Source organism: Mustelus asterias, chromosome 3 (assembly GCF_964213995.1).
Source record: "Mustelus asterias chromosome 3, sMusAst1.hap1.1, whole genome shotgun sequence".
In the NCBI taxonomy this organism is placed as follows: domain Eukaryota; kingdom Metazoa; phylum Chordata; class Chondrichthyes; order Carcharhiniformes; family Triakidae; genus Mustelus; species Mustelus asterias.
In genome coordinates this window covers 14,615,932-14,641,213 of record NC_135803.1, presented here as the reverse complement: position 1 = coordinate 14,641,213, position 25,282 = coordinate 14,615,932, and the positions used below count along the sequence as shown (strand labels likewise).

The window sequence follows — 25,282 nt, the reverse complement described above, 5'->3', positions numbered from 1 at the left end:
CAAATTTGTTTCCATCAAGTATCCATCCAACTTCCTTTTGAAATTACTCTTTGCTTCCGATGTTCAACATGTGGTCATCCCTCCAGTCGCATACTCTGTTCTCTTGTCGACTTGATGCTGTTTCCACAATCTTCAATGATCCAATAATAATGCTGTATATTCGATTTCAGCCTCCTAGCCCGTGTTAACTACTTGGACCCTTTGTTGTCCAGGTGAGCACAACATAGGTATCACTTAGACAATGCACTGTTAACGCTCAGGCTTCAGAATACTTGAACTTTGTGTATTAGGAAGAGCCCCAATACAATTTTAAAGGAACGTTAGCCACCAGTTCCTTTGCAGGTTCTGGGTATGTCAGTACTAACACGTTTAGTACATAAGGTCAACTCCCCCGTCCCCCGAATCTGTGTTTTTTGATTTGGAGAAAGGGAATTGGATTCCAGCTAATCTAATGAGCAGTATGTTGATACAATGCAGCATTGTGCAAACAAAGAGAAGCCAGAAGGAATATCCAAAAATTTCAGTGTGTGTCTTGAAGACAAAGTTTGCCTCCTTGTAGTTTGCAATTTTCTCAGACAGATGGTGAATTTTCACTTCTGAGGTAAACAGTATCATCGCCATAAAACCACAGGAACCTATTGTGGAAGAAATGAAATGGGATCCTGTCAGGAGAATATTTGAAAGGACAAAATAATTCTGTTTACAATGAGACCGTGATTACATATCAACAGTACTTCATTAGCTGTGAAGTGTTTTGGGACATCCTTCCTTTCTTTGGACATCCTTCCTCTCTCCCTCAATCTCTCTCATCTCTTCTTTCTCTCTTTCTGTCTTTCTTTCATTCTTCCTTTCTTACTCTTATTTATTTTTTTCGCTCCCATTCCTTCTTTCTTTCCATCTTTTTTGTTTTCTCTCACATTTCTTCTTTCTTTCTCTCTTTCTCTCTTTCTCCATTTACTTTTTCATGCTGTCTGGTTTTTGAATAGGCTATCCACAAATGTAAACCACGTATCAGAATTCTCCACTTTTTTCAAAAGAAAGTTAGTATTTTCCCCTGGTTTATTTGCAGTCTTGTAGCAAGAGATATTCTTCAAGATTTTGATTTTTACGATTAGTTTCAATCTAAATTGAACCAAGCCAAATAATCAAGACTCTCTCAAGTCCACCTGCCCCCCCTTCCACCAGCCTAACTTTGGGGTCGACAGAAAGGGCAACTGCTTACAAATCCCGAGGGTACTTACAGGCGATGGTATTCCAAAGGTACAGGCCATTTGGACCATGGAGGGTTTCGTATGGTCGTCCAAAGGCATTGAACATGAAGAATCCAGCTGCGACCAGAGCAAACACAATTACTGCTGAAGAAAATAGTATTACGCTGACGTGAAGACTTGCCGGTATCGCGTCCAAGAGAGTTGGAAAAACTGAAAAAGAAATAGTAATTATCATGAGATGGTTGCCCTGGGCTGCTGCTTTCTGATTTTGTTAGAACATCTGCGTTACAGTGTTATTCTTTCATTTCCCCAATTTCAGCTTCCGCTTGCCTGGATGAGTGCGACTCCAACGACACTCAAGAAGCACAACACCATCCTGGACAAAGCAGCCTGCTTAATCAGTGCCCCATCCAACACCTTAAATGTTTATTCCTTCAAAGATGCGCAGTGGCAGCAGAGTGTACCATCTCCAAGATGTGCTTCAGCAACTTGCCAAGGATTCTTCAATAGCGCCTTGCCAAACTTGCAGCCTCTGCCACCTGGAAGGACAAGGGCAACAGACACATGGGAATGCTACCAAGTACAACTTCCCCTCCAAGAAACGCAAATCATACCGACTTGGAACATTATCACCATTCCTTTACTGTCACTGGGTCTAGATCCTAGAACTTCCTCTCTGACAGCACTATGGATGTACCTGCAGCGATTCAAAATGGTGGCTCACCACCACCTGCTCCAGAGTAATCAATGATGGGCGACAATTGCTGACTCTGTCATTAATGTCCACATTTTTGTCCATGATTTTTTTTAAAAACCGCCCTTCCACACCTGAAGGAAAAACTGGGTAGAGTCATTCATCCACTGGCTCTGGAGAAACCTGCTCCTCAGAGCAGCTCAATGTGGGAACAGCAGCAACCTGAGTGAGAACACCAAATTCCAAGTCTACCACGCCTACATTCCCAGCGCCCTCCTCTCCAGTTGTGGGATCTGGACAACATACACTAGGCAGGAGAAAAGGCAGAACAGGTTCCACCTGGAGGTGATGGCCTGGTGGTATTATCGCTGGACTATTAATCCAGAAACTCAGCTAATGTTCTGGGGACCTGGGTTCGAATCCCGCCATGGCGGTAGGTGGAATTTGAATTCAATAAAAAATATTTGGAATTAAGAATCTACTGATGACCATGAAAACATTGTTGATTGTCGAAAAAACACATCTGATTCACTAATGCCCTTTAGGGAAGGAAATCTGCCGTCCTTACCTGGTCTGGCCTACATGTGACTCCAGAGCGACAGCAATGTTGTTGACTCTCAACTCTCCTCAGGTAACTAGGGATGGGCAATAAATGCTGGCCAGCCAGCGACGCCCATGTCCCACGAACGAATAAAAAAAACTGTCTTCGACATGTCCCCAGCATCTCTCAGGACAAGGTCACTAACTCAGAGGAGCCGACGTGTGCTAATTCCACCAGCAGACACTCCAATGACCCAGCTACACCCATCAGAATCTTGATGGCAATATACTCAAAGGCCTTCTGTACACTGGACTGGGTTATGCTCTGTAAGTGAGATATGAAGAAGGCAGCTATTGACACCAACAACTCAGAGGCAGTCGCCACAGCCGTGCCTCTGTCGGCTGTTAAGTTTGGAGGTACATTGGAAGAGGTCCACAGAAATGGAAAGCTCGGTCATGTGAGAAGGGGGTCCGGGGGAAACAGAGGCCAGCGAATCACGCACCTTCTCAGCCCACTGTCTCTCTCTGCAGTAAAAAGCGGCAGAGACTACCATGCCAGAGTGAGGTTCCTGAGCCACACCAGGCGATGTTTAACAGAGAGCTGACCACCACAGCACAAACCATTCATCTTGCAAGACGGACGACTGCCAGGATGGAGCACTGCTTGCTCATTGCTGAAGCAGCTTATTGAGAATGAGAGAGGTATGTTAGTGGGCTGGCAGAATCCATGGACCAGGATCTGAAAGTGGACGTTGGGAAAGAAGTCGCAATTGTTAAGACGTGGTTGTCCTGGCCTGAGGTTTTCATAGAAATCATAGAATCCTACAGTGCAATAGAGGCCATTCGGCCCATTGAGTCGGCACCGACAACAACCCCACCCAGGCCCTTTCCCCATAACCCCACATATTTACCCGGCTAATCCCTCTAACCTACACACACTAAGGGGCAATTTATCCCTCCCACACATCTTTGGACTGTGGGAGAAAACCGGAGCATCCGGAGGAAACCCATGCAGACACAGGGAGAAAATGCAAACTCCGCACAGACAGTGACCCAAGCCGGGAATCGAACCCGGGTCCCTGGTGCTGTGAGGCAGCAGTGCTAACCACTGTGCCACCCCAGTTCAATGCCGTCCCAGAAAGTTCAATGAAATGACAACTGCTCTGGCACCCCAGTGTGTCATGATGTGGAGATGCTGGCGTTGGACTGGGGTAAGCACAGTAAGAAGTCTCACAACACCAGGTTAAAGTCCAACAGGTTTATTTGCTACCAAATAAACCTGTTGGACTTTAACCTGGTGTTATGAGACTTCTTACTGTGCTTACCCCAGTGTGTGCCAATAATGAAATGCAAACACCTATTCAACTATAACAGCCCAGCCTAAACCTGTCCTCGCTCAAACTCCATGCACAAGGAAGGTAACTGTCACTTTGGCTGATAGTATAATTGGCGACTGGTTTTACATCGCTCTCCACTTCTGCTTCCAGAAGTCAAGGGTTGACTCTCAACTCTCCTCAGGTAACTAGGGATGGGCAAGGGGAATTAAAATGGGGCAGTCCCCAATTTGCACCTACAAGCAGGGGTCCTTTGATGGCAATCAGGTGTGGACATTGTGAGATTTTCTGTCACTGCTCTTTCGTGTCCTAGTAACAAAGGCAACTGTGATAGAAATCAGCTGGGACTCTGAAAATCCGAAAGGCTCCGAAAGACGTGCGGGTTAGGTGCATTGGCCATGTAACTTCTCCCTCAGTGTACCCGAACAGGCAACGGAGTGTGGCGACTAGGGGATTTTCACAGTAACTTCATTGCAGTGTTACTGTAAGTCTGACATTAATAAATAAACTTAAAACTTAAACTCAACACTGTGTGGGAATCAAATTTGGGATCCTCCTGGTCTGAACAGTTCGATTCCACAAGGAACTGCGCCTTAACCAACCAACTCATTGAGGAACGTGTTTTATTATCTGTACAACATTGGGCATAATTTTACTCAACAAAACCAGGTGGGTTTGGGTCGGGGAGGGATGGTGGGGGGGGATTGATTTAAAAAATCTCAAACTCAATCCAATCCACATTAAACAGTGGTACAGTAGTTAGCACTGCTGCCTCACAGTGCCAGGGATCCGGGTTCGATTCCCGGCTTGGGTCACTGTCTGTGTGGAGTTTGCACGTTCTCCCCGTGTCTGCGTGGGTTTCCTCTGGGTGCTCCGGTTTCCTCCCACAGATGTGTGGGTTAGGTTGATTAGCCGTGCTAACTTACCCCTGAGTGTCAGGGAGATTGGCAGGGTAAATACGTGAGGTTTTGGGGGATAGGGCTTGGGTGGGATTCTTGTGGGTGCGGACTCGATGGACCAAATGGCCTCCTTCTGCACTGTAGGGATTCTATGATTCTAAACCGATTCACCCTCAGTTTTAATGGGAGGCGGGACACAAGGGTGGAGGAACAGGTGACTAAACCTTCAACTGGAGATCATTCAAGACAGAACTAGCTTAGAAACCTGCTTCCAGTAACCGTTCTGGTTCCCACTGAGACCTCGGCGCAGTGATTAATGATAGCTGTGAGCACTGGCAGCTTCACACTACAGAACTAATAATCCAGAACACCAATAAGCACATGGAGATGGGGAAGAGGAACAGGAAAGGCAGCTGGATATCGGGAAAGGAAGTAATGAACGAATTGTAATCGTAGAGTGCCATGGCTCAATCTGTAGGAGGGACTATTGCTACATGACACAAAGCATCTTTAACTGGACACTTCACCCATAAGATTAATACCAAGCATTTAACCCCAACGCATTTGATTTATTTTATATTGAAAGAAGTGAAGGAATAAACAAGTACCCCTTTGAAATGCTTTCGACATGTCAGACACTAGCTGTTTTCCCTGTCACTGAAATGTTATATTAAGATTATTACTGCTCCATAGGTTGTCAGGAGCTGGTGGGATATTAGCAATGCGAGACAGATGAAGCAATTTGCTTTCATTTGCAGCTGTAGCTTCGCAGCTCACAGTTTGTTAGCTGCATCACCGGGGCAGCGTTGCACATTTCGCTTCCGCAGAGCATCTGTCAGACAGAATCAGGTTTCTGCATGGCCACCGAAAACGTGACCCGCATAGTACAGAACGAATAAACCATACCCTCAATTAGATTGCATAACTCCACAGAGCGCCGGTTTGTTTATGTGGCCTTGTTTCGCAAATGTGTTTGAGAGGGGCCTGTGACTCAGCATTTACACATTACCCACCCTCCCAAATCTAATACACCCACCCCCTCCACCGATTCACCCTGCTGGCACCCACTCCCCCCACCCCAACACCGATTCACCCTCACAGCCCCCGCTCCCCCCAACCAACCCCGATTCACCCTCCCAGCACCCACTCCCTCCACGCGACCCCGATTAATCACTCCCAACCCCCACCCAACCCCGATTCACCCTCCCCACCCTTGCTCCCTCCACCCAACCCCGATTCACCCTCCCCACCCTTGCTCCCTCCACCCAACCCCGATTCACCCTCCCAGCACCAACTCCCTCCACCCAACCCCGATTAAACCCTCCCAGCCCGCACTCCCCGCACCCAACCCTGATTCACCCTCCCAGCCCCTGCTCCCCGCACCCAACCCCGATTCACCCTCCCAGCACCAACTCCCTCCACCCAACCCCGATTCACCCTCCCAGCACCAACTCCCTCCACCCGACCCCGATTAATCACTCCCAACCCCCACTCCCCCCACCCAACCCCGATTCACCCTCCCAGCACTCACTCTCCCCACCCAACCCCGATTCACCCTCCCAGCACCCACTCCCTCCACCCAACCCCGATTAAACCCTCCAAACACTGATTAAACCCTCCCAGCTTCGACTCCCCCCTCCCAACGCTGATTAAAGCTTCCCAACGCTGATTCACCCCTCCCAATTCCTATTCTTCTTCCGAACTCCCTTTCCCAACTCCCATCCTCTCCCAACTCCCATTCCTCTCCCAATTCCCATGCCCTTCCCCAACTCTGAATCCTCCTCCCAAATCCAGTTGTTGGCCTGTGCTAAGCTTGTTCCTCTCTGCCATTGAAACAACAATGTGTGGGAAACACCGGCTAGAGGAGATCTTCATCAGTGTGTTTCTAGCATCAGTGATCTCAGTGGCCTGACAAATAGCCCCGGGATACGTTTTCCAGGTTATGAAGGGGGGAGCTTTCCAAGGTTGACCGAAGCAAATTTCTCAACAGTGTAAGAGGTCCTAAAACCACAGAGTACAAATTAGAAATTAGCAACACATAAGCAAAATGTTGCTGATGCTGGAAATCTGAAATAAACATGGAAGCGGGTGGAAAGACTGGCAGGTAAGGCAGACATGCTGAGTGTTCCTGAGTATTTTCTGTTAGAACTTAGGAACTTTGAAGTCGGCTCAAAGGATAAGACCTGAGGAATAAATGATCAAGTTTGGCCAATAGGGTAGATGGGATAAACAGGAGGCAATTAGATATGTTTCTCAAGGCATATGATGAGGCTAAACAGATTGAGTAAGGATGTATCAAGAAAGGATTGAATTGTCTGTTCCCGCGATTCAAAATAATTCTAAGTTGCTTTGGGGCTACTGATGATCACTTGAACCTTCATAGAATATTGCCTGAAGTAATTCACTGCACTACATTTAACACATGTCTGTTCCAATGTGAGAGTTGGTTTCAAATTATTATATTGCTCTCTTCCCAATTGGTTTCCTTTGTGGCAATTTACTAAACAAAGGACATTGGACCCATCTACCTCCCTCCAACACTGGTGCCTTGGAATTGACTGCTGGGAATCGCGAGGAGTTGCTCAGAATTATTCACATTCTCATCTTCCTCTCCCACGTAGCGCAAACAAACCCTCCGCTCAATGCCACCACTGTGCTATCCTAGTCATAAAATCACCAGAGTCATATAGCGCAGAAGGAAGTCATTCAGTCCACTGTGTCTGTGCTGGTTCTTTGAAAGAGGTATCCAATTAGATCAACTCCCTGGCTCTTTTCCATTAGCCCTGCATGAGTCCTTCCTCTTTAAGTATGGGTGAGATTCTCTGGCCTCCCAGCCACACGTATCCCGCCAGTGGGAGATGGCGCGTTGTTTGCTAGTGGCGGGATTCTCCAGTCCCGCCGGTGACATCACTCCACGCCAGCAGAAAACCCGTGGAACTCTCTTCCTCAAAAGGTGGTGGAAGCAGAGACTATGAATATTTCTAAGGCAGGGGTGGATAGATTCTTGAGAAGCAAAGCGCGGTGAAAGGTTATCAGAGGTAGACTGGAACATGGGGTTGAGGTTAAAATCAGATCGGCCATGATCTAACTGAATAGCAGAGCAGGTCTGAGGGGCCGAGTGGCCTACTCCTGTTCCTAATTCGTATGTTCGCATGTAGCTCCAAGGAAATTTCTGCTTCAGCCACAAGCTCCGGTTGTGCGTTCTGCTGCCTTGATTTCCTGTGTGAAAAGATATCCCCCTGCTTTATGTAGTAAATCTCCTGCATTTAACTTTATATTTATTTCCCCTTGCTTTAGACGACTCAATCACTGGGAACAATCTGGATCTATCGGCTCTGACCCATCTCTTTATGGTTTTAAACAACTCTATCAAGTTTATCACTGTCCTAGTAAAACCAGTCCCATTCCTTCCAGTCTGTCAGTTTATGACGTTACTGAGTGAAATGATTCACCGCTAATCACTTCCAGAAATCTTTTATCGTTCATTCACTGGAATATATAATCTTAGGATTTCACAACTTGCTGCCTCCTTCCTTTTCCCCATCCATGCATGAGGCTGGTTTGCAGTCCTATTGAAGATAAATAGCCACACTTTGTCTGTGAACTTCGAGCAACGTTGCTCACAAACGTCTTGAGAGAACCAAATCTTTGGCCTGGCATTTCTGTTCAGTGTCATTTATTTGTCATAAAAGAGCGGCATGGTGGCACAGTGGTTAGCACTGCTGCCTCACAGCGCAAGGGACACGGGTTCGATTCCCAGCTTGGGTCACTGTCTGTGTGGAGTTTGTGCGCTCTCCCCGTGTCTGCGTGGGTTTCCTCTGGGTGCTCCGGTTTCCTCCCACAGTCTAAACGATGTGCTGGTTAGGTGCATTGGCCATGCTAAATTCTCCCTCAGGTGCCAGAGTGTGGCGACAAGGGGATTTTCAAAGTAACTTCATTGCAGTGTTAATGTAAGCTTTATTTATGACTAATAAATAAACTTTACTTTACTTTAACTTTTCAGTGATTCACCCTATTTAATTTACATTAGAGCACAGCTGGACTATTGTAATGTAAGATTATATGAAGTATCTGAAACCGAAATTGTCTGAAATCTAAAATGCAATCAGCCCCAAGGGTTTCAGATAAAAGACATGGTAGCACAGTGGTTAGCACTGCTGTCTCACAGCTCCAGGGACCTGGGTTTGATTCCAACCTCGGGTCACTGTCTGTGTGGAGTCTGCACGTTCTCCCCTGTCTGAGTGGGTTTCCTCCGGGTGCTCCAATTTCCTCCCACAGTCCAACTATGTGCAGGTTAGGTGGATTGGCCATGCTATATTGCTCCTTAGTGTCCCAAGATGTGTAGGTTAGATGGATTAGCCATGGTAAATGTGTGGGTTTACAGGGAAGTTTATGTTTTTTTAAGTTTATTTATTAGTGTCACATGTGGGCTTACGTTAACACGACAATGAAGTTACTGTGAAAATCCCCTAGTCACCACACTCCGGCGCCTGTTCAGGTACATGGAGAATTCAGCATGGCCCATGCACCTAACCAGCACATCTTTCGGATTGTGGGAGGAAACCCACGCAGACACGGGGACAACGTGCAAACTCCACACAGACAGTGACCCAAGCCGGGAATCGAACCCGGGTCCCTGGTGCTGTGAGGCAGCAGTGCTAACCACTGTGCCACCGTGTCGCCATTTGGAAAGAGCGGGGGAGAGGGTCTGGGTAAGATATTCTATCAGAGAGTTGGTGCAGACTCGATGGGCCGAATGACCTCTTCTGCACTGTAGGGATTCCATGATACGTGACCTGTAGTGTGTTTTGAAAGAAGTTTTGAATTTTAAAAAAAATTACTAAGCATCTGAAAACTGTGGCCCAATTCGCATGAGCAAATGGTTCTGCATATTGTTTAAGAGTGATTTTCAGTTACTTAATTCAGGTTACTTGCAGGTGCTGGTGAACGCTGTGATTTAAGGTGTGTATTTTTGTGATAGTACCATGTTCTGCTGCTTAAATCAAACTTTTCCAAGTTGCCATGCTTAAATGTATCAACGAATATTTTTTAAAGCAAAGGCTTTGGAAAATCAATGACTTCAAAGCACTGATCGATTACACTGGTTCACGACAGAATTCAAGACGAGCAAAAGAGTTTGAGCGGAAACCTAGGGGAACAAAACACCTCAAAACTGTCACAATTTTGGGCACAACTGGCAAGTCACATTACCCTGTATCCTGATCCTTTCTTCACACATAATAAAAATATAGTAAAAGGAAAAGTCACTATAGTCCCAGATGACCAGAGGCTGTGATTTAACCTGAGGATCACCACACCTCAGGCGAGGGGGCAAGGTTGAGAAGGTGGAGCTTTTACAAATCATAGAAACCCTACAGTGCAGAAAGAGACTATTTGGCCCATCGAGTTTGCACCGACCACAATCTCACCCAGGCCCTACCGCCATATCCCTACATATTTACCCGCTAATCCCTCTAACCTACGCATCTGAGGACACTAAGGGGCAATTTTTTAGCATGGCCAATCAACCTAACCCGCACATCTGTGGACCTTAGTCAGTAGCTTCAGTCAGTACGGGAATTGAAACCCCACTATTGACGTTGCTCTGCATCACTAACCAGCCATCCAGCCAACTGAGCTATACTGACTGATTATGGTAAAATATACGATGCAAAGCCATACCTAATTTAGTCAGCACCTTGCGGACATGGATTCGAGCCTATGATCACTCAAGGTAGAAGATCCACTGAGGATTGTAAGTAACAAGGAAATGGGCCTTCGGTGTGTACCAATGGACCATACTTCTGCCATGACGACATCATTCCATGTCCCATTCACACGTGAGGTGCATAAAGACATGCTTCTCAGCAAGAATAACAATTCACCAAAGATCCTTAGACAGCACCTTCCAAACCCACAACCACTTCCATCTAGAAGGACAAAGGCAGCGGGGAACACCACCACCTGCAAGTTCCCCTCCAAGCCACTCATCATCCTGACTTGGAAATATATCGCCGTTCCTTCGCAGTCACTGGGTCAAAATCCTGGAATTCCCTCCCCAATGGCATTGTGGGTCAACTCACAGAACATGGACTGCAACGATTCAAGAGGGCAGCTCATCACCACTTTCTCAAGGGCAACTAGGGTTGGGCAATAAATGCTGGCCTCGCCAGTGCCACCCATGTCCCACGAAAGAATTAAAAAAAACAGGAATCTGGCATGGGAATGATCCTTCTCCCTAACCCAGGGACAACAGTGTTAAGGATAGCCCTCCAATGGATAATCCTTAGTAAATCCAGCACTGACCGTGACTCAAGCCTGGGCTTTTCAGGAAGAAAAGCAAAATACTGTGGATGCTGGACATCTGAAACAAAAACATAAAATGCTGGAAATACTCGGGCGGTTGGGCAGCATCTGCGGAGAGAGAAACGGAGTTGATGTTTCATTCGCAACTCAAAACTTTGGGGGGTGATTTTCCGCTCCTGTTTTCGGTGGGCGGGAACAGTGATTGGGGCAGAGATTTGAGCAGGAGTCTCGAAACAGATTTTACGCTGGTGGGATTTCCCCACCCGGTTGTCCCCTTGCCACCAGTGCGATGGTACCCACCCAAAGAAAATTACAGCACAGGGACAGGCCCTTCGGCCCTCCAAGCCTGCATCGACCATGCTGCCCGACTGAACTAAAACCCCCTTCCGGGAACCATATCCCTCCATTCCCATCCTATTCATGTATTTGTCCAGATATTCCCTTAAAAGTCACTATCGTATCTGCTTCCACTACCTCCCCCGGCAATGAATTCCCCGCACCCACCACCCTCTGTGTAAAAAACATGCCTCGTACATCTCCTTTAAACCTTGCCCCACGCACCTTAAACCTACGCCTCTTGGATTTCTTTTGACAAAGTGTCTAAAAACATGTCAGGAAAGCTGGCATCACAGCCAGAAGATACCCTGTCCCCGCCAAACCCACCACATTTTCCCATCTGAGATAACACTTTGCCAAAAAAATGGCAAAATACTAACTCTGTTTCTCAGATGCTACCAGACCTTCTGAGTTTCTTTTTCTGGCTTTTCAGTTTGCTGTTTTATACAATCGTCCATCATTTTATATCTGCAATTAAATCAAGCTTTTGCGTGACCGTATGTAGGGACACTTCCATAACATGGGACAGACAGACACAACACATATGTAAAGTATTAATAATGTCCGACAAATTGCTTCTGCCTCGAAACAATAAAAAGGAGTCTGACCACATGCAGGAATTTAAATGTCACTTTGTGTCCTTAATTTATTTGTTAATATAAATCTGGAACCTACGTCCAAAGAAAACTGCAGCCTTTCCCCTGATAGCTGTTGGCTTTTGTGATGAACCAATGACCCGGAAACTGACACAAACTGCTCGCTTTTCCTTAATGACATTTTTTCTAAGTGAAAGCATATTATAGACAGCTTGCAATTTCTCTCCTTGTCTGATTTATTGCTCCTTTTTTGTGGAGAAGGGAGCAGCCCTCCTAATTGGAGGCTTAATCAGAGGGTAATTCTGTTCTGTAAATTCCCATCCCGAAGCCTGCAGGAATTGTTGGAGGAATCCCAACTATTTTTCCTCTCCCCCCGCCGCCCACCAACCATAGAATCATAGAGTCCCTACAGTGCAGAAGGAGGCCATTCAGCCCATCGAGCCTGCACCGACAATGATCGCACCCAGGCCCTATCCCTGTAACCCCATTTATTTACCCTGCTAATCCCCCTGACATTAATGGACAATTTATCATGGCCAATCCACCTAACCTGCACATCTTTGGAGTGTGGGAGGAAACTGGATCACCTGGAGGAAATCCCCACAGACACGGGGAGAATGTGCAAGCTCCACACAGCCAGTGACCCAAGGCTGGGAATCGAACCCTGGTCCCCGGCGCCGTGAGGGCAGCAGTTCTAACCACTGTGCCACCGTGCTGCCACCGCTCCCCTCCTCCCCTCCCCTTCATTGTTTCCCTCAGGCAGCTAGCAGAGATCGGGGGCTGGATGGGGAGGCGATGGCCTCGTGGTATTATCGCTAGATTATTAATTCAGAAGCTCAGTAATATGTTCTGGGGACCCGGGTTCAAATCCTGCCATGGCAGACGGTGGTATTTGAATTCAATAAAAAATATCTGGAATTAAGAATCTATTGGTGACTCAGAAACCAATTGTCAGTAAAACTAATGTCCTTTAATGAACTAATGTCCTTTAGGGAAGGAAATCTGCCATTCTTACCTGGCCTGGCCTACATGTGACTCCAGAGTCACAGCAACGTGATTGAGTCACAACTGCCCTCGGGCAACTAGGAATGGGCAATAAATGCTGGCCAGCCAGCGACGCCCATGTCCCACAAATGAATTTTTAAAAATTAATTGCCAGCGGGGTTGGGATCCTGTGTGGGTGTGGCATTGAAAATTGCAGTCTCCGTAGGATTTGTCGGGATCCGGACACCTCTGGGACAGCTTTGGATTTTCAACGGGATGGTAGGGGTGGGGGAATTAAGGGGAAGGAGTGGGGAAGGCATCCGACACCAATTATCATCCCCATAGCTCCTCGGGGAGGTTGTTAAAGGGCTGACACGGGCCAGAGCTGAAAGTTCCTCAGGTTTCTTGGACGAGTTCAAGCGCTTTTGTTGTGCACCGCTGTCAGGTTCACCATGGGTGCCCAAATAATTTTATTGGCAATGCTTTTATCTAACAAATCTTTTGGGCCTACCAGAACTATCATGAGAGCTGGTCCTACCTTGCTGCACAAGACTGCTTTCTTTCACATCCCAGGAGATGCCTGCACTCTTCATCAAGGCTTCTCATTGGACACAGAGCTCCTAGCGAATTAGGCCATTTGTATTTTTTTTAAAAAATAGCATCGCTCAGGCGTTTGTGGGGTTGGGAGCGGAATTAATTTGGGTATTGTGTTCCTGACCTCACATTTTAAATCTGGTCACAGGGCTCACCGGGTAGGCTGCCATTGCCACATCACTTTATATCACATTCCACACTATTCATTCTTTGCTTTTCTGGGGGGGGGAAGTGGGGGAGGGCGGTGGGGAGCACTTGGCTATGTTAAGCAGGAAGGAAACAAGCTGGTTCTTCCATGGGCAGATAGTGGAGGAATCGATGATGACACCAATTCTAATACCATCTAATATAAACTAAAAACAGAAAAACTCAGCAGGTCTGACAGCATCTGCAGAGAGAGGAACAGGATTAACTCTCCTTTGGATTTCCGAAGAAATCATCTACTTTCTTTGCGACTACAAACTCATGAAAAAGTTCAGTTAACTCTTGAGGAGATTTTGGGGAGGGTAATTACCTGAAAAGAAAAAAAAAATTGCAGAACAATGGGGAAAGGGTTGGGCAGTGGATCTAGATCAAAGAGCCAGCACGGATATGATGGGCCAAATGGCCTCCTTCTGTGTTGTAACCATTTTATGGTTCTAAGTTGGTGGTAATTTTAACATTGTAAGTTGGGTGATATGGAAATGGTCGCCTATTTGATGCCACTCGTATATAATGGGTGATTATATGCTATTGGTAGGTGAGACTAGGATCCAAGCGCACAGCCTCAAAATAAAGGGACGATCTTGCTGTACAAGACTGCATTCTTTCACATCCCAGGAGATGCCTGCACTGAGATGAGGAGGAATTTCTTCAGCCAGAGAGTGGTGAATCTGTGGATCTCATTGCCACAGGGGCCAGGTCATTGAGTGTCTTTAAGACAGAGATAGATAGGTTCTTGATCAATAAGGGGATCAAGGGTTATGGGGAGAAGGCAGGAGTATGGGGATGAAAATCATATCAGCCGTGATTGAATAGCGGAGCAGACCCAATGCTCCTATATTATGGTGTTATATAGAACTCACAATTTTTTTTCAACGTCAATAGAACAGAATACAGAGCGGGTATTTAACCAGTCCAAAATTACCCATTTCACACTATCACCAGAGTTAAAATTACCCCACAAAATTTCCTTTATTACTTGTGAAAGTTCAAACCTAAAGGGGGGCAATTCTCCCCAAAACATTCTAAGTGTTGAATTCGCATGAAAACTGGAGTAAATCACGCTGGTTATTTCAGGGGGAGTTTCAAAATGAACCTCCCACACTCTGTGCACTGCTGAGTGCACTCGTGTAAATCACACTGAAAATCAGTGGGCCGGGCCAATTCCTGTTGGAGAGGCCGTCTTGATCCCCCTCCCCGACAGTGCCAACCCACCCCCCTCCCCCGTCCACATTCCTGACCCCACCCTCAATCCCATCCCTCCTTCCTCCACCGATGGCCTCCCTCCTTCTCCCACCGATCTTGTCTGCAGAGTGGCAGTGGGACACCCCCACCCCCACCAATCGCCTCACCAGGCCCCACCCCGTAAGCACCGCCCCCCCCCACATGCCCCACCCCCTTGGCACTGCCCCATGTCCGAGGGGCAGAGCCAAGGTGCCCCCTGGGTATTAGCACTTTGCCCCTTGGGCAGTGCCAGGATGCCCAGGCTGGCACTGCCAAGGCGCCAATGCCCAGGGGGCATTGCCGCCCGACCCTCTGGCAGGGGCCCCAATTGCCTCCCCTTTACTCCAGCAGGGCCGGGCCGCTAGTTCCCTGTAAGTGAGGAGCTACTCTAAACCCCTTTGGAGTGAACCACTCCGAGCTGGGGGTGGGGGGAAGAGGCTAGCGGGCCTGGAGGCTTCAGTCCCGGGCCCGCTAATCATATTTAAATTATATTAAAATCCCCTCCAGGTACCTAATGCAGCTCCATGCCTACTTCCGGAGCGGAGCTGACGATGCCAGAAATCTGGCGCTGGGCGAGGCGCTCGGGACCGGACGGTCAGCGCGGACCGTGCTAATCCGACCCTGCTGAAATCTCCTGGCCCACTGCGCGGATTTATAAGCGCGGCAGGATGGGAGAATCACCCCCAAGGTCTGTAAAAGTGATTAAAATTATTACTCACAGTGGCTTTACTGAAGGAGATTCAGTCAAAGATTGAAAACATTTTTTGGAAACTTGAGAAGGGCCATTTCCTATTGCATGGAGTCTCATTAGAGCGCTTTGATTCTCTTACACAACATAACGTTGATTTCTCATTAGTTTGCTTTTAAATGGCCTTTGTGACAGCTCATTTGTAAGAGTACTGTTAGAACAGTGATCCTCATTGGATTACGCCAACTTCATCTGTTTGTACAGTGTGTCAGACAATCTGCTTGTCACGAATAAAGCGACGCTTTCTTGCTAAATTTTTTTAATGAACTCGTCTGAGTCTTGTTCACAAACCGCGCCAGTCTGGTCAAATGTCATTATGCAAATAAATGAACAGTTGGACTGAATTTAAATGTGCCAATGAACACAAAGTGGGAGTTGGGAGGCGGTGGCCGAGTGGTATTGTCGCCAGACTATTAATCCAGAAACTCAGCTAATGTTCTGGGGATGGGGCACAACCTCAGAGTGAAGGGACGCTCCTTTAAAACTGAGATGAGGAGGAATTTTTTCAGCCAGAAGGTGGCGAATCTGTGGAATTCATTGCCACAGAGGGCTGTGGAGGCCAGGTCATTGAGTATCTTTAAGAACATAACAACATAAGAACTAGGAACAGGAGTAGGCCATCTGGCCCCTCGAGCCTGCTCCGCCATTCAATAAGATCATGGCTGATCTTTTCGTGGACTCAGCTCCACTTACCCACCCACTCATCATAACCCTTAATTCCTTTACTGTTCGAAAATTTATCTATCCTTGCCTTAAAAACATTCAATGCGGTAGCCTTAACTGTTTCACTGGGCAGGGAATTCCACAGATTCACAACCCTGTCTATGAAGAAGTTCCTACTCAACTCAGTCCTAAATCTGCTTCCCCTTATTTTGAGGCTGTGCCCCCTAGTTCTAGGTTCACCCGCCAGTGGAAACAACTTCCCTGCTTTTACCTTATCTATTCCCTTCATAATCTTATATGTTTCTATAAGATCTCCCCTCATTCTTTTGAATTTAAGACAGAGATAGATAGGTTCTTGATCAATAAGGGGATCAAGGGTTACAGGGAGAAGGCAGGAGAATGGGGATGAGAATTATATCAGCCATGATTGAATGGCCGAGCAGACTCGATGGGCCGAATGGCCTAATTCTGAACAAAGAACAAAGAACAGTACAGTACAGGAACAGGCCCTTCGGCCCTCCAAGCCTGCGCCGCTCATGTGCCCACTCGACCATTCTTTTGTATCCCTCTATTCCCAGTCTGTCCATGTGGCTATCTAGATAAGTCTTAAACGATCCCAGCGTGTCCGCCTCAATCACCTTGCTTGGCAGTGCATTCCAGGCCCCCACCACCTTCTGTGTAAAATACATCCCCCTGACATCTGTGTTGAACCTTGCCCCCCTCACCTTGAACCCGTGACCCCTTGTGTTCGTCACCTCCGACCTGGGAAAAAGCTTCCCACTGTTCACCCTATCTATGCCCTTCAAAATTTTATACACCTCTATTAGGTTGCCCCTCATCTTCCGTCTTTCCAGGGAGAACAACCCCAGTTTACCCAATCTCTCCTCATAGCTAAGACCCTCCATACCAGGCAACATCCTGGTAAACCTTCTCTGTACTCTCTCCAAAGCCTCCACGTCCTTCAGGTAGTGTGGCGACCAGAACTGGACGCAGTATTCCAAATGTGGCCTAACCATCATTCTATACAGCTGCAACATCATATGCCAACTTTTATATTCTATGCCCTGTCCAATAAAGGCAGGCATGCCATATGCCTTCTTCACAATCCTCTCCACCTATGCTGCCACTTTTAAGGATCTGTGGACTCAGGTCCCTCTGTGTGTCTATACTCCTGATGGTTCTGCCATTTATTCTATAGCTCCCCCTTACATTAGATCTACCGAAATGCATCACTTCGCATTTTTCTGGATTAAATTCCATCTGCCATTTCTCCCTCCAATGTTCCAGCCTATCTATATCCTGCTGTATTCTCTGACAATGTTCATCACTATCTGCAACTCCAGCAATCTTCGTGTCATCCACAAACTTACTGATCACACCAGCTACATCTTCCTCCAAATCATTTATATATATCACAAACAGCAGAGGTCCCAGTACGGAGCCCTGCGGAACCCTACTAGTCACAGACCTCCAACTGGAAAAAGACCCCTCCACTGCTACCCTCTGTCTTCTATGGCTAAGCCAGTTCTCCACCCATCTAGCTAGCTCACCTTTTATCCCGTGAGATTTAACCTTTTGCACCAGCCTGCCATGAGGGACCTTGTCAAACGCTTTACTAAAATCCATACAGATGACATCCACGGCCCTTCCGTCGTCAATCGTTTTTGTCACCTCCTCAAAAAACTCAACCAAATTTGTGAGGCATGACCTCCCTCGTACAAAACCATGCTGTCTATCGCTAATGAGATTATTCAGTTCTAAATGCGCATACATCCTATCTCTAAGAATCTTCTCCAACAACTTCCCTACCACGGACGTCAAGCTCACCGGCCTATAATTACCCGGGTTATCCTTGCTACCCTTCTTAAATAACGGGACCACATTTGCTATCCTCCAATCCTCTGGGACCTCACCTGTGTCCAGTGAAGAGACAAAGATTTCTGTTAGAGGCCCAGCAATTGCATCTCTCGCCTCCCTGAGGAGTCTAGGATAGATGCCATCCAGTCCTGGGGATTTACCTGTCTGAATGTTTTCTAAAAAACCTAACACTTCCTCCCTTGTAATTGAGATCTGCTCCTATATCTTATGGTCTTACGGACCCGGGTTCCAATCCCGAGATGGTGGAATTTGAATTCAATAAAAAATATCTGAAATTAAGAATCTACTGATGACCATGAAACCATTGTCAGAAAAACCCATCTGGTTCACTCCTTTAGAGAAGGAAATCCGCCGTCCTTACCTGGTCTGGCCTACATGTGACTCCTAGATCCACAGCAATGTGCTTGACTCTCAACTGCCCTCAGGCAACTTGGGTTTAGCAATAAATGCTGGCTAGCCAGTGACACCCATGTCCCACGAATGAATTTTTAAAAATAGGATGCTGAAAATAAGGCAGGTCAAAGTAGTCTGCTTACTAAATTTAATTTCTGCTCATCTGCTTTAAGAAAGTTTTATTTTCTAAACATGTTTTTCTGAAATAACTATTTTCAACCAAAATATAATCAAGTTCGCAATTTCACAGGGGACTAACTAACTGCATGCATGATACACAAATGGAGAACGTCAGCAGATTAGAGAATAATGGAGATTGTGATCTTCATGATATCATGTCCCCAAGACATGGAAAACGATCATAATCTGCTTAAATCAAACTTACCTTCTTTTTTTCTTTTTAAAAAAGTGGACTTTGCTGGACCAGAAGATGGCTGTTACAGGTCACAAGATTCATAAGTTGGTGACAGTGTCTGGAAATTTCCAACAGCTATAACAAGATGAAAGCTCAACCCTCATCTTTGTGGAAACTCACACCTCTCATTGTGAGGCCACAGAGGATCTGCCTCACCAAACCTGGTCCTATAACAAAGGGAGAGCCATTAAAACTCATTATGCCTGCAGAGGCACCAATATCTGTCCCCTAAGGTGGACTATGCCAGAGGCATAGGAACTGTTTGTTAGTCTGCAACTGATTCCTTAATGGGCAACATCGCAAGCCCTTGCCTTTGGAAAGTTTTAATATTACATTCCTAGACTTATAACTCAGTCTGCTGTTTAACCTCCAGCCTGCCAACACTACAGCAGGACTCCAGGCTGATCAACAGCCTGCATCAAATCTAAACCTCCTCAAAACCTGTTTCTGTGGAAAGTTCCTGCCATAGCCTGATGAACAGACCAAGTCTCCGTATACCAACCTCATCTCGATGTGTCACTATCAATTCTAAAGGAATTCTGCAACTCAGCTAGTTAAACCGTGTAATTTCCTATGTTAGAAGTTGTGCGTTTTAACAAAAATAGAAGAACGTGGTTTGCAAACATTGATTCAAACTACAACACAACAGGTTTTATTGAAAGAAATGTTCTCTGCACTGCATTTTTAAAATTCATTCATGGGACATGGCCATCGCTGGCTGCCCATCCCTTATTGCCCATCCCTTATTGCCCATCATTAGTGGCCCTTGAAACTGAGTGGCTTGCTCGGCCATTTCAGAGGGCAATTGAAAGTCAACCACATTGCTGCGGCTCTGGAGTCACATGTAGGCCAGACCAGGTAAGGGCGGCAGATTTCCTTCCCTAAAGGACATTAGTGAACCAGATGGGTTTTTCTGACAATCGACAATGGTTTCACAGTCATCAGTAGATTTTAAATTCCAGATATTTTTTATTGAATTCTAATTCCGCCATCTGCCGTGACGGGATTCGAACCCGGGTCCCCAGAACACCAGCTGAGTTTCCGGATTAATAGCCTAGCGATTACAAATGGAAGAGAGCAGCCAGTGGCAACACCTTAATGACATCACCATCAAATCATGTGACTAGCTCTTAAAGCAACCTGCAATCCTTTTAAATATATATAACAACCTGTCTGAACTGTAACTCCTTCAAGAAGAAACCCTCGCTGCACTCTGACTTTCTGGACTCTGGCAATCACGTGAAATGATATGCATATCTCTGGTTCTTTTTCTTTTAAGTTGTTCAGCATTATAAAAATACCGCTTACCTATTTTCTTATTGTGGTGCTTGCGCGTGGATGAGGTTGTGACCATCCCCCAGGTTTGAATATGTGAGTAATTATCTGATTTAACTCTTAAGTGAATTTGCTGCGAGTTACGTTAAAAATTGATGCCACAGCCTATTTCAAAAATTAAAACACCTCTCCTTACAGATAGGTGGTGAGAAAATAAAGATGTTCGGGTGTGCCCCTGTCCCCGGTCTGTAACAATGGTCTTTGCGACAAGTAACATTCCCTCAGCCAAAACTCTATAAGTGGGGAGGCGGTGGAGCAGTAGTATTGTTGCTGTACTAGTAACCTAGAGGCCCCGGGTAATGCCCTGGTTTGGATCCCACCATGGCAGATGGTGAAATTTGAATTCAATAAAAATCTGGAATTAAAAGTCTAATGAAACCATCGTCGATTGTTGTAAAAACCCATCTGGTTCACGAATGTCCTTCAGGGAAGGAAATCTGCCATCCTTACCTGGCCTGGCCTACATGTGACTCCACAGCCACAGCAATGTGGTTTAATCTTAAATGCCCTCATGGATGGGGAATGAATGTTGGCTCAGTCAGAGGTGCCCACATCCGAATGAATAAAACAAATTTTTAAAAACTCACACAAATGGACGACACACTGTTTTATCAAAACATCCTTTTTGATTCATATGAGCAAGGCATGGTTCAAAACTAGATGTGAAGGAATAATATTTTAATTAAATAACCAAGTCCTGGCTCCCATCTTCAAATGGTGGAGCCAATGTTGACATAAATTGGTCGCACAGCAATTAAAAATAGGGATGGCACGGTGGCATAGTGGTCTGCACTGCTGTCTCACAATGCCAGGGACCTGGGTTCAATTCCGGCCTCGGGTGTCTGTCTGTGTGGAGTCTGCACGTTCTCCCCGTATCTGTGTGGGTTTCCTCCAGGTGCTCCGGTTTCCTCCCGCAGTCCGAAAGATGTGCTGGTTAGGTGTGTTGGCCGTGCTAAATTCTCCCTCAGTGTACCTGAACAGGTGCCAGAGTGTAGTGACCAGGGGATTTTCACAGTAACTTCATTGCTGTGTTAATGTAGGCCTTGTGACTAATAAATAAACTTTATTTTTACTTTTTCCTCACCAAACATGCTGCCTTGGATGTTTAAGATCCAATGCTGCTGTTTGAAGAAGATTCAAGAGTTATCCCGGCCAATAGTCCTCCCAGTAAAAACAGATATACTTTTATCCATTTTGTTACTGCTTAGGTGGCAGTGCTGTGTGACAATGCAGGCACCGTGGTTGCCTGCATTGACTGCCATTCAAAATGACCCAAGGGATATAAGGCTACATAAATATAAGTTTGTTCTCACAGCTAACTACCAGGTTTACAAAACAGAGTGATCGCTGGTTTGATTTTCTTTCAGAATAATGCCAACAGCACCCAATTCCACTGGCTCACAATGCCCTGATCAAACCGGTGGGGGGGTCACCACAACATGGACTGCGTGACCCCTGATTCCCTCTGAGACTTTAGTTAACCAATTCATAAATTTCAAAGGGAAGCTATCCCTTCAGTGAAAAAGAAGCCCGAGGGATTTGACTGTGAGCTGCCCAATTCTGCATCACTTCTCTGTGCCTCCAAACCTAATGGTCCTTATTGCCATGAGCACTAAATTACTCCAAAGGGAATAGCTTTCCTGAGTAATATGAATTTTGATGACCTGTGAACATCTGCTTGGCGTTCCCAATGCAATCCTACAGTCAATTTGGTAACCTCACTGTACTGAATTCAGAACTATGTAACGACACTCTGTTGTAACCTTTCCTCCAATTTAACGGATGCACTCAGACACATGTCAATGAAGCATTTTTAAAAAGGATATTTTCATCTAAAGGAATGCCATGCCTTGACCTTGCTGATAGTAGAATTGCTAACTTATTGCAAACAATGTGGCAAAGAAAAAATACTTTTCTAAAAACAAATGTTTTTCTAACTCAAATCAAATCTGTGCAACAGTGAAAAGTACAAGGTGACAAAATGGGAATTTACATTTGATATCAAGCTAGATTTGTGAGGTGAAAGTCCATTCTCACCGACTGGAGTAATGAGTTTATGCAGTCACTCCAGTTTCTCGGGCCAGTTGGAGTTGGAGTGGGGAGTGGGGTGGGCTGGGAGAGAGTTTGGGGCTGAGGGGAACAAGTGCACACCACAAAATTCAGCAGTGAGTTGACTTGGAAAGGTCACATGGATATGATTGGTTCGAAAAACGAATATGCTATACCTGTGGGATGAAGTGGTGATGATGGAATTTAGGCAAATGTTAGGGACAGGGAGATGGGTGAATGATGTAACCCCTACCAGCAGAAACCCAGTGGGTGGCTAGTTAAAATTCACCCGGGCTAATTGCCTCCTGGAAAGTCATAGAATCATAGAATTCCTACAGTGCAGAAGGATCCCACCATGGCAGATGGTGAAATTTGAATTCAATAAAAATCTGGAATTAAAAGTCTAATGAAACCATCGTCGATTGTTGTAAAAACCCATCTGGTTCACGAATGTCCTTTAGGGAAGGAAATCTGCCATCCTTACCTGGCCTGGCCTACATGTGACTCCACAGCCACAGCAATGTGGTTTAATCTTAAATGCCCTCATGGCTTTCAGCCTATCGAGTCTACACCAACTCTCCGACAGAGCATCCCACCCAGGCCTATCCCTATAACACCACATATTTACCCCACTAATCCCCCTAATCGACAATTCAGCATGGTCAGTCCACCTAATCTGTGCATCTTTGGACTGTGGGAGGAAACCAGAGCACCCAAAGGAAACCTACGCAGACATGGGGAAAACGTGCAAGCTCCACACAGTTACCCAAGGCGGGAATTAAACCCGGGTCCCTGGCATTGTAAGGCAGCAGTGCTAACCACTGTGCCAATGTGCCACCCCTGGTCCTACCATTTCCAATGTTAACAGGCGTTTCTGGGCTGCTATCTAAGTTACCCATCCAAAGGCCTTAAATCATGTCTGATCAGGTCCAGATGGTGATTGTAACCATCGCAATTTCCCCATGAGATGAAAACCAACGTGAGACAGTTTGGAAAGCTGATGAGACCGTGCAGGTAGATTTGGTACTTCTTGCTGTGAAACCAACAACAATAGGACAGAGTGGGGCCCCTATGAAAATTTATGTCTCTCGGCCACCCTGTGTGGACCCCATGACACTCCACAATACCTCCACCCATCCGATAGTGGGACAATCCAGAAACCCCTTCCCCACTGATACCCGGGTATCAGCAGACAATCACCTGCTGTCCAATTTTCCAGAGGCTGGTAACAGCTGGCCATCGGGTAGGTTGTCCGTTAATGAGCCTGATGGTTAAAACTGTGATTCTCTCCCCTACATGCTGCATTGAGATGTCTTCAGTTGTCTTTAACCTTTCATTTTGGATTCCCTGGTCTTACAAAATTGTGCATTGAATCTGGAAGAAATCTCAAGGAGTGGTCAGGTTTTTCCTTCTGCGCCTCCATCTCACTTGGCAAAAACTATTAAAGTTTATTTATTAGTGTCACAAGTAGGCATACATTAACACTGCAATGAAGCTACTGTCAAAATCCCCACACTCCGGCGCCTGTTCGGGTACACTGAGGGAGAATTTAGCATGGCCAATGCACCTAACCAGCACGTCTTTTGGACTGTGGGAGAAAACTGGAGCACCCGGAGGAAACCCACACAGACACAGGGAGAACGTGCAAACTCCACATAGACAGTGACACAAGCTGGGAATCGAACCCGATTCACCCGTGCCACCCAGGCCCAGGATGGGTACAAGAAGGTGGGATCAGAAGGTTGGCATGGACAAGATGGGCTGAATGGTCTCCTGTGCTGTAACTTTTCAATGTTTCTATGACTCAGCCACAGGGCAGTGCACACTATACTGACAAAATGGCCCCAGTATTTGGGGATAGGTAACATTCCCCATTTTCCTGAGATGGAATTTTTCTTGGTATTTTGCCACAACTCTCTCTATTAACTCTCTCTGCCACAGTGGCTAACACACCGGGGACCTGGGTTTGATTCCTGGCTTGGGTCACTGTCTGTGTGGAGTTTGCACGTTCTCCCCGTGTATGCGTGGGTTTCCTCCGGGTGCTCCAGTTTCCTCCCACATTTTGAAAGAGGTGCTGGTTTGGTGCATTGACCTGAACAGACGCCGGAGTGTGGCGAATAGTGGAATTTCACAGTAACTTCATTGCAATGTTAATGTAGCCAATTTGTGACTAATAAACAAACTTTTAAACTTTAATGTCATGAAAACGGGTAGATGAATTGCTACAATAATTTTACACTGAATTTACACTAAATTTTACACGGAGTCTGAGGACTCTTAATCTTAAAATAAAACGATAGTGTACCCACATGTAATCTGAAAGCTCCTTCCTCCCAGACCACATTCCCGGACTCGCTGGCCGTGGAAGATGCCGTATTTTATCTGGCCGATGAATTTTTCCAGCTCTGTGCCGGACGCGTTGACGAGTTGGGCTCCGGTCTTGCAAAGGAGTGCCCCCTGCACCCAGGACGGAGTGCCCAGTGCCACCGCCGCGGCCAGGGCAGAGAGCAAGCTCAACAAGCCGGCTCCGCAGAAAGTCACCCTCCTCTGTCCATTCGGCATCTTGTGGGTGGCTGGGGAGGGGAAACTCCAGTGGCCTCTGGAGTCTCTCTGGCTGCCGGACACAAAGGGGAGGGGGGGTTTACTGCACCACACAGTTAAATATTTTAACACCCAGTCTCTCTCCTAACAGCAACATGAGCATCTCATTCTAAGAGCAGTTACAAATGTTTCTTTCTTTTGGGGAGGAGAGTGAAGGGGGTGGATGAAAGCTTAAAAAAAAACTCCAGCCAAACATGACAGTAAGGCTCCAGCAGTTAACTGAAGTTCCCAAACCGAGTTGCTGGCCAGATCCTTGTCCCCACCGCCCGTCTCTGGGTTAC

General features: G+C 46.4%; 1 protein-coding gene across 1 annotated transcript; it reads right to left on the bottom strand.

The window, feature by feature from the left end:
• Positions 1-24,962, bottom strand: clrn1 (clarin 1). The gene is made up of 3 exons (XM_078201882.1): positions 24,710-24,962; positions 1,242-1,421; positions 1-635 (listed from the first exon to the last, which is right to left on the bottom strand). The coding sequence occupies exons 1-3, from the start codon at positions 24,960-24,962 to the stop codon at positions 370-372; spliced, it is 699 nt and encodes a 232-aa protein (XP_078058008.1). The 3' UTR covers positions 1-369.
• Positions 24,963-25,282: the final 320 nt, after the last annotated feature.